The 16,650-nt window shown below is 41.4% G+C and overlaps 1 protein-coding gene across 1 annotated transcript; it reads right to left on the minus strand.

The window, feature by feature from the left end:
- Positions 1–2,388: 2,388 nt before the first annotated feature.
- On the minus strand, positions 2,389–3,390 carry LOC147903258 (uncharacterized). The gene has a single exon (XM_087371220.1). The coding sequence runs from the start codon at positions 3,388–3,390 to the stop codon at positions 2,389–2,391; it is 1,002 nt and encodes a 333-aa protein (XP_087227346.1).
- Between the last annotated feature and the right edge of the window lie 13,260 nt (positions 3,391–16,650).

The raw sequence follows: 16,650 nt of genomic DNA on the forward strand, positions 1-16,650 counted from the left end.
ATGCAATAGGTTGGAAAGCTCTTCACCTATTACATAATTTTGAAAATTTTGTTGATTCGTGCAACAGGTTGAGATAAAGAGAAAACCAATGAAAGAGTGGCTTATACTTAACCTAAAAAGCCTAAAAAGCTGTCCTAAACCTAATTATAATGAAAGAGTGTCTTATACTTATACTTAACTTAAAAAGCTGCCTAAAGCTAATTATAATCCACTTCCACATAAAATCTCAACCTTCCTCGTCATTCTCTCATTCTTCCTCCTTTTTTCAAATCTTCCTCCTCCTCCATTGTTGGTGGACTTCTCCTCTGGAGGTATCCCTCTCCTCCCTCTGACATCTCCTCCCTCCTACCTTTCCCTCCTCTCCTCTCCTCCCTCCCGCCTTCCCTTCCCTCTCCCCTCTCCTCCCTTCCCCTACGCTCTGCTCCCTCTCCTCTCCTCTCCCCTCTACTCCCCCTCCCCTCCCTCTCCCCTTTGCTCGTGATCCCTCTCCCCTCCCTTTCTCTCCGCTTGCTCGCTCGCTCTCCCCTCCCCTCCCTCTCCCCTCTGCTTGCGATCTCCCTCTTCACTTCGCCCCCCCCCCCCCCTCTCTCTCTCTCTCTCTCTCTCTCTCTCTCTCTCTCTCTCTCATTGTAAGAAAAGGGAAGGCTATAGGTCTAAGCAGAAAGTGTAGAGAAATTAAAACCCCCAAAGTCTTAGATGAAGGCCTGGCAAGTGGAGCAGTTGGGATATTAAGCAAAGAGATTGAAACAAAAAGCGAAAAGACTGGCGAGGATCCTAACCCTCAAGGTTCAGAAAGTGGAGCACGTGGGATACTAAGCAAAGAGCCTAAGCCTCAACTCCCATGCACACAAAGCCACCTATTAGTTAGGACCTAGTAATCAAGGGCCTATGCTTGGTACTCAAGAGCAAGAGCTTTAAATATTCAATGTAAAAGAAATTTTGGAATAAAATAATATATTTTGTATAAGTCAGGACCTTATAGACAAGGGTCCTTGATTTTGATCTTCGATATAAAAGAAATTTTGGATTAAAACAACATATTTTGGTTCCATTATAATCAAGTACATTGTTTTTCGTTTATTTTGATGTCTTTAGTCTCATTAATGTTATATCCCTTTCTCATTAGTTTGACCAAGGGTGTATTTCTACAGTAAGAAGGTTTAAATATACACCACCTTTCCAAGAGAATTGGTCATCCATTAAAGGTGTATTTCTACACCAAGAAGGTGTATACACCAGCCATCTGTTCTTACGAAATGATAGAAAGTACAATCATGTTCATGAAAAGTTTTTTGACTCTAGCATAATTTAAAATATAGATTTATATGGTTAATCTTTAAAAATTGCAGTGATGGAAAGTACAATGTTCATGAAAAGTTTCTTGACTTTAGCATAATTTGAAATATAAAAATATATGGTTAATCTTTAAAAATTACAGTAGGAGTGTAGCAAGTACGTGGTGTTTTCACTAAACTTTGGTTTTTAAAGTTAGCTTTAAAAATTGCATTAGGAGTGTATTCATGATATTTGGACTTTTCTTTAGTCTAGTTTTAAAATTGGACTTTACACAAGTCCAAATTTTTTGAATAGTGTGTTTCAAACATTGCACTCTTGATCCCTTCAAGAAAGAAACCATCGAGGTAGTGTAAGAATTAACTAGTGTAATGCTTGAAAATTCATAATTGTTAAACTTAAATTAACCAAAAAATTTAACTTTCATTAAACGTTTATAATGAGTTTAACCAAATTAAACATTTATCTAAACATTAAACTTCAATGAGAAATAAAATCGATAATTGTTTTAATTTTACTAAAATTAACATAACGAGGAGTGGGAATAGGCCCATATAACAATGATCAATGTCTGATCCCATTGTATGCATTGTTATCAAGTTCTCTCATTGTATGCAAGACCAATTGAAGATTAATTTAAAAGACTCTCATTGAATTGCTGAGTAGACGCTTCCGACATAGGTTTCATGATAAAGTTTGAGAGAGAAAAAACTATGCAGATCACTTGCATACATGTATTGCTTGGTGACTTTGAGCGAGCATAAGGTTAAATAATACCATTTGGATACCAACCTCAAGGGAAGCTGATGTTATCTATCTTTAACCTCATTGCGGAACTTGAAAAGGATGAGTCTAGAATACTTGCTCAACACAGATACTTATACTACATGCAATCAAGCTGAATTAGCAGGGAGGCGTCGAGTCGAGTGGTAAACTTATCAACTGGATGAAATTTACATCAACTGTCCAAAACGAAGAGACAGTCCTATGTAAAAAGGTGCCTACTTCGGACAAGCCAAACCTAGCTAGGAGAGTGCAAACGCCCTTCGGGTGAATGTTACGTAAAGAAAAGAGAAGCAATAACCTCTTGTGATCCTAGTCAAGATTAATGTCTTTGCACTCTTCTGAGTCATCTCTGTTGGCGAGCTCATCAACATCAACTTCAACTCTGAACATTTGACATAACCGCTTGCGCTTGACAATACTAAATTTGCTTGCAGGCTGGCAATGTTTTTCTCTTGCCGCAAATTCAGGCTGGCAATGTTTTTCCCTTGACGGTGGTAGAGTTTCCAGAGCCAGTACCAGACTAGCAAACAGCAACCTCCTGCTCAGCCGGTACAACCTTGCCTGCTCGGCTTTTTGCTTCCTCCATCGCCCGCCTGTTTTAACAAACATGTCCTGCACCCTCTTCAATAGCACCGCTGGCATCCCCGGGAAGCTTCTCCTGTTCACCGTTGGACGTCCCTGATCGGCTGTGTCTTTGATCACTACCATTCCAGAAAGGCATGATTCTACAGCGGGCACTTGATCGCCTTCCTCTACGTTAAAATTGCACGAGTGGCTGCCCACAATTTCCCCGGCCATGTTTGTCACTATACCGCCTTCGATGGAGATCCCAAACGAGGCGATTAGGCCATAGGAAGGGTGGGGAGGCAGGGAGAGCACACCTTCGATCATCGCAGGAGATTTGGCACGGTCTATGTACGGCAGGTCCGGATAGTTGAAGCAGAAAATGGAATCACCTTGATCTGGGTCTTCGTCCTCTGTGCAGAAGTTGAGGCAGCGGGTCCGGAGGCTCTTAACTGGCTTGACGATGCAAACCTCGCAACCGTGCTTGAAGAGCACAACTTCAGCCCGAAATGTGAGTGAGTCGCAATCGCTGTACCTGGGATAATCAACCATGAGGCTGCCGGGGGAGTTGACCGTGGACATGACGGAGGCTGGAACGAGGGACTCTCCCGATTCACCGACGAGGCAAGCAAAGCCGATGTAAATAGCGTTAGAGGACGAGGGACAGTGGGCGGAGTGGCGGAAGTAAATGCTGCCCACTAGGCGAGAAACGCGGTTGAAGAGCTCTACGCTCCGTGATCTGTCCATGGTAACCATGAAGCAGGAGCAGGGAGGCAGCGATCAGCTGGCTGAGGGAAGAGCGATATGAAGGAGGAGCTGAGCGCGAAGCCGAAGGTGAGGAGTCCTCTATTTTAAGCGCCCCCTTGAAAAAGCAGCACTGAAAAGCCAACCCCTTCCCATGCATGCATGCATTGGCCCCTCAACCAACAAATGAGGATGAGCAACCGGTATAAAAATCAACCAATTTCCTCACCTTTGGTGATCCTTAAACCGTTTACTACTCGCAAGGCATGGTTAGAAATTTTAGTTTTATAATTCACCTCGATTCATTTGTTAGAAGATCCTCTCTTATGTAGTCCTATATATGGTAAAAGAAATTATTGAAATATCAATTCAGTACATCGAAAGATTGAATGAGAGAGAAAATTTTCAAGTGAATTTCATTTTATTTTTTTTAATAGGATAGAAAGAGGGGGCTATGGACGCAGGTAACTGTACAATTATAAAAGCAATGATGTTTGATGTTCAAAGGTAGCCATAGTGGAATAGCTGGTTTATACTAATGCGAGTCCTCAAGAGTCAAGAGAGATACGATCCGTGCAACGGTCCTGGAATGGTCTGTGCTAGCAAAAACAATACTATTTGCTTTAGTATCTCCACATTAAGATAAAGTTAAGATTTGATATTTAAGTGCAGTTTCTTAGTAATAAACATATTTAAATTCATATAACTAAATATTTATATAATCTTATATAGCCACACAATGGTTGGTTGGAGTGGTGGTGTGCTTCCTCTCCAAGAGCTATAAAAACAAAGAATGTGAATGATCCATTAGTCCATTGGTTTTGAATAGTTAAGGTAGTGTAATAGTTGACAAAAGATAATTACCTTTTCGAATGTTTGTCAGGCGGTGAGAGTGTATACGAAACGTTGCCAATGATCTTCAGTTTGGTGTCCTAATCTGCAAGAGAGGAAAACATCATAAACTTATACATTATTAGAATAAGAAATAATACAAGAAAAAAGGTCATCTATGCTAACACAAGGGTAACACAATAAGCTTGCCGACAACTAATGTTGAATATCATAGCAAATGAAGAGGTAATAGTAGTGTATGTGTTTCGCATACTAAGTCGGCAAAGAAAAGTCCATACTTCTCGACAGGCATCCACATAACATGACAGTTGAGTGCTTTTTTACACAAGGAAACATGGTAATTAAGGCCTACTATTTGGCATGTAATTCCTAGTCTACGAGAATGCTCTAAAGTACAATCGCATCGGTGTCAATGCTTATCGATTTTCATAGGAATGGCAACAGATCTCCTTCTGTTCTCTATCTTTATGCATGTGACAAGATACAAGGCTAGGGAAAACTGGAAGTTGTCTATGTGTCCAGCTTGGAGACACGATCACATCTATCTTACTATATATTAAGGATGGTGAAACAAACGAGAGGCTGCCACGTGGTGAACGATCCAACAGGGTCATTGTTTGCTTAGGTGTAGCCATTTTTGGTGAGGTTCAAGGACTTTTCTGTATATAGGTGTCTTTTATGACCCATAACTTATGCATTGCCCAACGGATTCAACAAATTTTGTCTTCAAGTTGTAGTACACATTCCAAACTTGAACATGAGAGCAAAAAATTATGGAATAAGGATTTGGAACGAGACCATTACAGCATTACAAGTGCTATGTTGCATGTGAAGCATGCATCCTGAAGACTATAGGATATAACAATTTATTCAAAAACATCAAATTTTGTTCTATACATACATGCAACCAAGTATTCATTCAAAACTACACTATGTGAGCTTCTATTCAACTCAAGGACACACCTAAATGAGAACATTAGGCATGGGTTAATGGGCCTCCAATTTTGTGCTAAAGTGATGCATACCCATTTGAGGGCACGCTCCAAAACTTTTTAAAAATTTGTTGAAAACCAAAACAGATTGAAAATTTGGAATCCAAACTAATGGGACTACTGCATGGTGGTCTTAAAACATTAATAGTTGTTGGTAATGGTCTCTAGATTCAACCTAAAGTGGAAGAAGTTGGAAAAGTATAATTTGTGCATGTGAAAAGATATTTTAATAAATCCAACACTATTTACATCTCATTTACAATTTTGAATTGTTTATTTTTCCATGCACTTGCTTGCTATATGGCTCATAAGCATGCCAAAGGTCATTGCATTTAATAATATATAGCATCAAATCCGATAGCATGCGCTTTGGCTTATTTGTGTTTTGAAGCATTTTAGGCCCAATTGCACTTGTTTGGGATATCCAATTTTGTTTACATGTATCGCTGGAGGGGGGGAAACTGGTAGCTGAAATTTTGCTACTACCACGAATTTTGAATTTTCACACCTCTCGCCCATCAAAGATTAAGTACCCACAACCCCCGGTTCGTAGAGTAACAACCCTACCAACACCTCGGGAGATGCACGCCCAAGAGGTGATGCTCTCTAACATGAGAAATGGCCTATTGAAAGTGAAAGGGGTGCATAGCTTAGATCAACTAGCTGCAAAGAGGGCGACATTAGCGATGTTGGTGTCCCCTAAAACAAAGGAGAAACGGCTTGGGCATACAATGTCAAAGATGTTGTCAACCAAAAGGACCAATGTGGCTTCAATGGTTGAATGTAGTGCAAAAGAAATGCACAATCATCCCAATCTGAGAAGTCTGCAGGCTTCAATAAAACGCAAGAAAAGGAGAGACATCCTAAGTGCGGAAGTCATTGCTACAGTGACGACGTTTTGGCACAAAAAGATGAGTTTCTCCAAATAAAAAGGACATCTGTAAGAAGCAGACAGGACGCAAGGTGTTTTAGGATCACATCATACACATGCTAGATACAACGTAGATTAGTGGTGCCTAAACCAGCCCGGTGGTTGGAACATCATGCAATAGTAGGCTGGTTCAACTCAATCACCAGTTATGTGATTATCATGAACCAGCATGGTTGAACATACATTAGTTGTTATCCAGCTCGGTGGCGTGGTTGAGCAGAAATTAACAACAATATATTTTGCAATAGATTGTTATTTTAGTAAACTGGCCTGGTGGTTGGAACATCATGCAACCATGGCTGCATCAGCTCAATCAGTAGTTATGTGATTGTGCTGAACCAGTGTGGTTGAACAAACATTAGTTATTGACCAGGCCGGTGGTTGAAATTATTGTGTTTCTTAGTACTTAAATTCGTTAAATTTAATTTCCTGTTATTCGACTATTTCTAGACTAGGATGGCTTGGACTTAATGTGATTGTCCTAAACCAATCCTGGTACCAGTTCATAACAGCAAGCACTTATATTAATAACATAAATTGTGATTGAAATTGTGAAATTCAAAAAAGAAAAGCAGTATATTGTTATTTTCTAATGGTGAAATTCAAAAATGGAAATCAATATGCTTGTTATTGTCTAATATGTGAAGTTGAGATCGGCAGGATAAACCAGCCTGATGGTTGAAATTGTGACAATGTCCTAAACCATCCAGTGGCTGAAATTGGGATTGTCCTAAGCATGTCCTAAACCAGCCCAGTCGTTGACTATCCTAAACGTGTCCTAAACCAGCCTAGTGGTTTATTGTCCTAAATGTGTCCTAAACTAATCCAGTGGTAAACCAACCCGATGATTGAAATTGTGACTATCCTAATCTAATGCGGTGGTTGAAAAATATTTTGCTTCATTCTATACTTTAATTAGACTTTAATTAGACTGTGTTTTGTCTTCTTTTATAGCAAAAAGGGGGCTCACTGTTCTGTTGTTCCTGCATGTTGAGTCAGTTAACAGAGTTGTATCTCAAGTTTATGGATCAAAATCCAAACATTTCAATTGGCAGAGGAGCTTTGAGCATTGTAAGCTCTAGTACGTCAAGAAAGTCAAAGACATGAATGCTTGTTATTGCAAAACACACATAAACTTTGACCTAGCCCTAGCAAGCTATGAATGACTTGAGATCGAGCCGTGTTGGAGCATTACTCCATGGGGATTGATGCCCATGCCTCCCCGATGAATGCGCAGTCTGTAGGCCACCTGGATCCTCATCATGTGTTGCAAGGGAGGGTAGGTTTTGTAGCCTAAGGTCTATGTTGGAGCCAATGGTTTGTCCAAAGAATGTATGTCCAAATGAAATGAGGGAAGACAACCATGTTGCTCTAAAATGGAGGAGATTTGAAAATGTCAATGTGGAAGGATCCGATAAAAATAGATGGCTATCATCATATAAGAGCACCCAGCCAAGGGAGCTTATAGGTCACGTGGTTCAATCCATCCCAAAATATGTGCTTGATAATTTCATGGTAGCTAGCTAGTAGGATAAGTAGTTCAAGACATGCCTTGCCAATTTTCCCCGTGACACTATTGTATCTGTCATAGATTTTGCTGAAAATTATTCATTTCAAGAACAAGATGAGATACAAAGTGCTCACTTGTACAACAAGTAGATAACAATTATTGTGCATATCACGTATGGCCATTTGCTTGATTCTTCCACGTATGATGCCAATCTTCTTGCTGACTCATAGGAGTCCAGGTCAATGCAACACACGTACCATTTCTACATTCCAAATGATAGGAAACATGACACCTTATTTGTGCAGCATGCTTTTCTACTACATTGGAAATGGCTGAAAAAGGAAAATCCCCATGCCAAAAATATAAAACAACATTGGGTGTGGTCAAATGGTGCTTCCTCCCAATTTAAATCAGCCCATGGATTCTACTTCAATAAGAGTCCACAAACATGTGTGTCGTCTCATGTAGTAAGAGCTATTAAGTTCTAGATGCAACCTTTGCCACAACAAAAGAAGGGCAAGAGTGTCTTCAAATTGGATTTAGACACGCATGAGCACATCTTATGGTGTCGTGGAGCGATGGACGAGGATGATTGAGATAGTACTAAGAAAATGTATGTAGTCTCATTGCAAGGAAACAATATGTCCACTTGTCTTAGAAAATGGAATTTGTATTTGAGACTATGCTTCTTTTAGTATATCTCAAACAGCCACCATGCTGGTTTTATTAAATTATTTTTATAAATCCCAAACGGTTAATCCCATGAGTGTTTTTAGTATATCCCAACAACCATCGCGCTAGTTTCCCATGATGAATCCACACATCCTACAAATCCATTCATCTTGTAATAATAGAAGCAAAGCACCATGTTGGTGGCTATTAATATCCCAGTGCAACCAACCATTGTGCTGGTGATAACTTATCCTGCACTACTATCGTGCTATCCATGCACTATTGTCGTGCTATCCTAAAATTTATTGCACAGTGCTATACTAAAATATTCCCCTTTAGACTGTTTATCATTTCGTTAACCGTCAGATGTCATCCTGTGCTTGTTTTTAGTATATCCCAACAACCACCATGTTGGTTTCCCATAACGAATTCACACATCCTACAAATCCATTCATCTTGTAATAATAGAAGCAAACCACCTCACTAGTGGCTATTAATATCCTAGTGCAACCAACCACCATGTTGGCGATAACTTATCCTGCACTACTACTGTGCTATCCCTATAATATTGCTATGCTTTCCTAAAATTTGTTGCAAAGTGATATACTAAAATAGTGCCCTTTAGGCTGGTTATTGTTAACCATCATATTTCAACTACCGGGCTTCTTAAAAACTTAAGTACTAACATGGAAGCAGGTCGATACAAGATCAAGTATTATGAGCACCATGAGAAAGTCCACAAGTCCAAGAAATGTCTGCAAGATTTTTATTTTTTCAAAATATGACGACATTTTGTGGATCAAGGAAATTTTAGACTCCCAACTATCTTATTAGCCTCTCTATAGCAAGCATATGCCAGCTCTTTAGGCCATTCTGATGCACAATGGCAGACCTCTTCACACACTTGGATTACACACTACTTGCTTGACTCTGCCGACTTGTATGCCCAAAGTAACTCCTCCCTTCAATGGGGGTCCTCTTCATCCTAGTCTTTGCACTCTATACATCTTTGCGCCTCTATCATGTCCTGCCAAAAGAAACCTACATCAGGAGCTTGACAAGTACCTTAAAGGAGAAGGAAAAAAAATAGCCAAGGAAATTGATATTCACCATCTCTACCGGCTCCAAGTAATACATCCACCACCGAAGCATGTCCTCCTTGCAGCTACTTTCCTCCTTCTTCTCTGTGTTTGTTTCTGTGAGGATGTCATCCAACATCATTTTCAAATAGAACAAAAGCATTCCAAAGTTATTTGGGTATGCCATATATTTGTTGTTGGTGGATCGGTGTACAGAGTTTGGATTGCAATGTGTACAGAGTTTTAAGGCTAGATTTCATAATGGGCTCTTAGTTGTGTCTGCACTACACTTAAATAGGGAGAGAGTTCATTGAGCCTGACCTTCTCAATCTTTAGTCTCATGTTAGTTTGGTAATTGAAACATTTGAGTTCATTGAGCCCAACTTCAGTCTCATGTCAGTTGTCTAATCGAAATCTTTCATCTCACATTAGTTGTCTAATTGAAATCTTTCATCTCACATTAATTGACTGATCAAAATCTGATCTAATCGAAATCTTTCAACTCACATTACTTGTCAAATCAAAATCTTTCATCTCACATTACCACATGGTGTTTGCTTCACGATTACCATCCCATCTAGGGTGGTGCCTAAGATTCCACCGCGATGGCCTATAATTAATATGGATGGAAATCCGAGCTCCAGCGACCACGATGGCTTGAAATAAATATATATAAGATCTGTGGAATTTGGCATTTTACTAAGTTGCTCTTGTCCACCCCTGCTCTGCTACTTTGCTCCACACCCCTCCTCCAGCTCTTTTCTGCCCTTGCTCTACTTTGCTCCACGCTCCCTCCTCCAACTCTCACACTTAAAGGCAATGTGCCCTCAAGAGAAAGAAAAGAAAAAACAGCATATACATCATAATGTACAAGACCAGTAGACTGGCCTTAACCTATACCCATTAGCCGTCTGCAATGTGCAAACCACTCAACAGCCAATCCTTTGGTCAACAGATCTGCTGGATTGTCATCAGTGTGAACTTTCACAAGCTAAAGTTGCTTGTTCTCAAGCACCTCCCTGATAAAATGATACTTCACGTCGATGTGCTTCGTCTTTGCATGAAAAACAGGATTTCATGCCAACTGTATGGCACTCTGACTATCACAATGCAACAATGGAGTATCACTAGAGTAGCCCAAATCTGCCACTAGCCGAGATAGCCATATAGCTTCCTTGCATGCCTTAGTGGCTGCAATATATTCATCTTCTGTAGTAGACAGAGCAATGCACTGCTGCATTCTAGATACCCACGACACTGCACCTCCAGTCAAAGTGAAAACATATCCGGTAGTAGACTTCTGGGTATCAGGGTGACCGGCATAATCAGAGTCTGTATAACCCTGCACTTTTGCATCTTGACTGCCGAAACATATACACAGGTCCTGTGTACCCTTCAGGTATCTCATGACACCTTTCACTGCATCCCAATGCTTCCTGCCAGGTTTAGCCATGTATCTACTAACCACTTCCACTGCAAACGCAATATCGTGCCTGGTTGCAACCATAGCATACATGAGACTGCCACATGCTGATTCATACGGAATCTTTGACATCTCAGCCCTCTCGGCATCTGTCTGAGGGCTATCCAAAGCACTGATTTTCACATAAGGAGGCAATGGAGTACCAATACTCTTCCCCCCCTCCATGTGAAATCTCTACAAGACCTTGCCAATGTATTCCTTCTGAGACAAGTATAGCAACCGCTTTTCCCTATCCCGAAGTATCCGCATGCCCAGTATATGGTTGGCATCACCAAGATCCTTCATATCAAAGGTTTGGTGCAATCTTTTCTTCAAGGCATTGATCTCCTTATGAGATTTTCCAGCAATCAACATATCATCCACATACAAAATGAGGATCAGTAAACTGCCATCTGAAGCCTTCTTGGTATACAAGCAGTGATCAATGTCACTTCTCCTATAACCTTGGCTTCGCATGAATGTATCAAACTTATGATACCATTCTCTGGGTGCCTGCTTAAGACCATAAAGACTTTTCTTCAGTCTGCACACAAGCTTCTCCTTTCCCTTCACTGTAAAACCTTTTGGTTGCTGCATAAAAATCTCTTCATGTAAATCACCATGAAGAAATGCCGTCTTGACATCCATTTGGACCAAGTCCATATCTGCATGTGCAACCAATGCTCTCCCAATGCTAATACAGTTCTGAGAGTTGTCATCTTAATGACAGGAGAGAATATCTCATCAAAGTCAACACCATATTCCTGCTTGAACCCCTTGGCAACCAGTCTGGCTTTATGCCTTGGCTTTTCACCAGGTGTGACTTTAAGTCGAGAATTTGCATGGCAGTACTTTCTTACCAGTAGGCAAGGGTACCAATTCCCAAGTGCCATTTTTGTGAAGACTGTCCATTTCAGAATTCATAGCAAGATCCCATTGAACCTTGTTTGCCCTCTGCCTAGCCTCTTTGTAGCATGAAGGCTCTCCACAATCAGTGAGCATTAGATAATCAAAGCCAGGAATAAATCTGTCTGGCTGCCGTGTCGGTCTGGTTGACCTTCTAACCTGATGACCATCATCTTGAGGTGGCTGTCCAGCCTATTCATCACCCAGTTTTGGCTGCATTTGCATGTCAGGAAGATCATCTAACTGTGGTACATCCATTGGGATATCATCTGCCATATCTGGCTGTCCATTTGGACCTACTGTAGCATCATTTAATGGCTAATTATGCTGCTGTTGTGGCTGATTTACAGCCGGTCTGTGTTGCCCATGATGCCTGTCATCATCAATAGTTACTTTTAAAGGTCCCTGTTGTACAACAGGTTCCTTGAACATGATGGTTTCATCAAACACGACATCATTGCTACGTATAAGTTTTCTGTTTGTGGGATCCCATAGTCTGTAGCCCATCTCACCTTTGTCACCATACCCTAGGAAAATGCATTTCAGAGACTTTGGATATAATTTAGTCCTGTCCTCCTTGCGTACATGCACATACGCGACACAACCAAAGACCCGTAGGTGTTTGTAAGATGGAGGCTTACCCGTCCATGCCTCTTCAGGCACACCACCACATAATCTCTTATTCGGTGACCTATTTATAAGGTGCACAGCTGTCTTTACAGCTTCAGCCCAAAAAGTGTGGGGCAACGCAGCATGTGACAACATAGATCTGACCTTTTCTTGAATGGTCCTGAACATTTTCTCAGTGGTACCATTCTGTGGTGGATCATACGGTGCAGATAACACCTTTTGAATGCCCTTTGCCTCACAGAATTCCTGGAACTCTTTGGACAAATACTCTCCACCATTGTCAGACCTCAAAGCTTTCAGTTTCTTGCCTGTCTCATTTTCGACCAGTGCAACAAACTTAGTGAAAGCAGTAAAGTATCACTCTTTCTTTTAAGAGTGTAAACCCACACTTTGCGGGTGGCATCATCTATAAATGACAAAATGTACTTCGCTCCTCCTAAAGATACAGTAGGCATCTCACATACATCGGTATGGACAAGATCCAAGAGCTGTAATTTCTGATTTGATGCCCTCTTATGAGGAATCTGTACTTGACGACCGTAGAGACAAAATTCACATTTCTTTAAATCTGAAAATTTTAGACTCGGCAAGTAACCAAAATGAGCCAGTTGCTCCATTCCCTTAACACTCATATGGCCAAGCCGGCTATGCCACAATGAAATCTTTGGCAGCTCGACGGCATTTACATCGGAATGCGGACAATGTCCTGCATGAAGTGAATACAAAGTATCAAGTTTAGGACCTCTGGCTATAGCCGTTGCCCCTTTGTTGATTTTCCACTTCTGATTACCAAAGGTGGTATGATAACCATCGTCATCCAACAACCCTGTGGAAATCAAGTTCTTCTTTACCTCAGGAACATGCCTGACCCCTTTGAGCATTAACTGCTGGCCATTCTCAAGAACAAGCCTAACATCACCTATGCCAATGATGGAACATGCATGGTTATCACCAAGAAAAACAACTCCCTTTTGCCCACCTGCATATCTAACAAACAGATCTCTGTAGGGTGTCACATGAAAGGAAGCACCTGAATCTATAGTCCAAGAAAGCATATCTGATCCATCTCCAGCATGAAGTGTATGAGCCTTCAGTGATGAAGTGAAGCATACCTCACGTCCACTATCACTGTCACTAACATAAGTAACATGCAGCTCCTCTTTTTCTTTGCCCTTTGACTTGAGCCTTGCCTTCTTTGGCTCTTTCGTTGTTCTTTTTCTGAAAACATTTTTTCTCTACATGTCCCTTCTTGCCACAATAATTGCAGACAAGATCTTTCTTCGAGCGGGACTTGCTCCTTCCTCTTTCTTTGTCTTTACCACGTGTCTTTGACCTGCTGCGTGCATTCAAGGCATTTGACTTCCCAACAGCATTATTCTTTCTATTCATCTCTTCCTGTAGAAGAGCGCTCTCCACCTCTGCAAATAACAGTATGGTATTCGAATTGCTGGTAGATGTCCTGAATGTATCCCATGACTCAGGAAGAGAACATAGGATAAGTGTAGCCTTCAGCTCATCATCGAGCTTCAACCCTTGGTTGATCACCTGGCTGAAAATGCTATTGAACTCAATAATATGAGTGGACATAGGTGTCCCCTCCTTCATCGGAAGCCCAACAAGCTTCTTCAACTAGTAAGCTTTGCCCGTGGCACTTTTCTTGGCATATGTATCCTCAAGACGCTGCCACATTCTCCATGCAATAGGTTCATCTCTGATGCCTACAACCAGTGAATCAACAACTGTAAGCATTATGGTTGACGTGGCCAAGTTGTCCATCTTCTCCCACTGCTCATCGGTAATGTTGGAGGGCTTAACACCCTTCTCCTTTATAGGTTTGTACTGGTCCTTCTGCATCAACACATTGTAGCATTGTGTCCTCCATATGTCGTAGTTTTTAGCTCCTTCGAGCTTCTTTATCTGGAATAAGGACGAAACGTCGCTGCTAGAACTCATGGTAAAGAAAGAAGAGTTTGTTCCTCAATGGAACTGCCTGACTCCCTGTAGGTGTGCAGTTAAGCACTAGTCACTCCAAGAAAATTCTCCCGTAGCGGAAGTACGATCAAAAGTGTACTATTTCAGTGGCACAAAACCAACTGAATATTCTTCTCCCACTTGCTGCAGAAATAGTACAGCAAGCTGGTTCTGCTGTTTTGACTGGCGAAAATGCAGTACATCTGCGTATAAACACTCTAGAAAAATTCCAGAATTGATATAATAATTTACAGCTGCACTATTTGAATTCTGCTGGTCAAAATCAGGTCAAACCTGCTGTGTGACAGTCCCAGACTGTCAAAAAAAAAAACAGTAAATCTCTGATTTTTTTTTATGAAAATCCCTTATTTTAGACCTCCAAATGCTCCAGTAACTTCCCCCCCAACTGAATATACAATCTAGAGGTGAAGTGGCTCAAAAGCCCTCTGAATGCGTGAAGATAATCAAAGATTTGATCATAAAACCTGATAATTTTGAATTTTGACCAAAAAACCTCAAATTCATTTTGCACTTTCAAGGCATAGATGCGCTCCACGAGACAAGAGAATGCATCCTGAGTACTCTCACTAGACTAATTGTCGGTCAGGCTACAAAAGCCCCAATTTGACAAAAGTCAAAGTTGGACAAAATTGAACAAATCTGCCCCAAAAGTGAATGTACTCCCAGCAACAAATTACAGTAGTAATTCCAAGCATTATAGCATCATAAGCCCCATAAACTGACAGCACATTCCGTGCACTAACACAGTAAGTGTCATCAACAGCTGCTACTCACAAGGCATTTGACTACATATCCATTTGGGTTGCATCCAACATAGCATATGCTGCAAGTATCAAGCACAGATCTGCACAATGCATACACTCAGTGCCAACACTGATGTACAATCACTGGCCAAGTGATAAGACCTGTCTCGACACTGTTTGCGGCATAAGCTAAGCCTCAGTGCGAGTGTAAGCCCTGCCACAAGTAGAACCCCTGCACCTGTACGTGTATATGCGTAGTACGCGATCAAGGAAATGAAAATGGTAGGAATGGAAAGTACAATGCAAGTAATATAGAGTACCTGGCTAATGTGCCAATGGCAAAATGTGAGGAGCAGCTCTCAAAACCAGAAATGAGCAGCCCACAGCAACTGGAAGAGGACTGCTTAGACTGTGGTCGGCTACAGTAGCAGTAACTAGCGATGTTGATCTTAGAAAAGGAGCAGTAGCTTCAGAACATCTATCACACAGCTGCCAGGTACTCGCAGAATGCAGCCTCGACATTTCATGCCTTCCGTCCTTCTGAAGCCTCTACTGAACTCCCTAAGCCGGCTGCTGGTGATTGCGCTAGCGAAAACGTTGACTTTTCTAGCTTCGCCTACCCAAAATGCCTGTGTCAGGTCATTTTCCCTTCCTAAAGGATACGGCTACAGGCGAGGTGATGGCTTCTCTAGAAAAATATCTGAGTTGGAGGATACGTTGTTCGATGTGCAGGACGCAGTTTCACCAGAGAGGAGAGCCCGTGAGGATGGAGGGGATGAGGGGAGGGAGCCTTAGCTCTGATACCAGTTGACGAAGAACCGGAGTGAGTAGGAGTAGGGAGTGAGGAGACACACCCACAGTAGTCACACACCAGTGAGTGGGGATAAGCAATGAGTGGTACCTCCCCAAGTACACACAGTAGTATATATATCTTTGGATAGGGCTAGGACCACTAGGCACTAAGTACAATGCATACTTAGTGTACTTAGCAGTACTAGACTAAAAACTGTTACATAGGGTGGCCAGTGCCTTTACCCCAACAACACTGCCATGATATTTGCTCTCCTCCTCTTTATTTGAGCTTCCAAATTCCATGTGTGCACCTTCCATTGTGCTCCAAGCAACTTGCATGCAACTCAGAGCTTTCAAAGTCAACTCGGTGCCCTTCCTTCCTCTCAGAGCTCTACAATTTTGCTCCAAGTAGCCCATTGCAACACCTAACCCTTGAACAGGGTCGATAGATTGATTGAATTGTGAAACAAGAGGTGGCCAGTGTTCCACTCAAGAAGGGTTATTGTGTGTAAGAGAATGATATGACTAAGCTTCCTTTCAAAAGACAATTTCACTTTTGGATACACGAGCTTGCCCTGCCAAGCACACTAAATGCATTGATCATAGTGTCCATCCAAAGGGATAATCATGACATTGCTAAGGAATCAGGATCAAGGAGCCAATACTTATAATGGTTGGACAACTCCGCTTCCCTTAAATGGC

This window comes from Dipteris shenzhenensis, chromosome 3 (assembly GCF_047967505.1).
Source record: "Dipteris shenzhenensis isolate YYH24624 ecotype China chromosome 3, Dip_SZ_1.0, whole genome shotgun sequence".
Lineage (NCBI taxonomy): Eukaryota > Viridiplantae > Streptophyta > Polypodiopsida > Gleicheniales > Dipteridaceae > Dipteris > Dipteris shenzhenensis.

Excerpts from the sequence above, each read along its gene's own strand:
- LOC147903258 (XM_087371220.1), bottom strand. The coding sequence starts at position 3,390 with ATGGACAGATCACGGAGCGTAGAGCTCTTCAACCGCGTTTCTCGCCTA.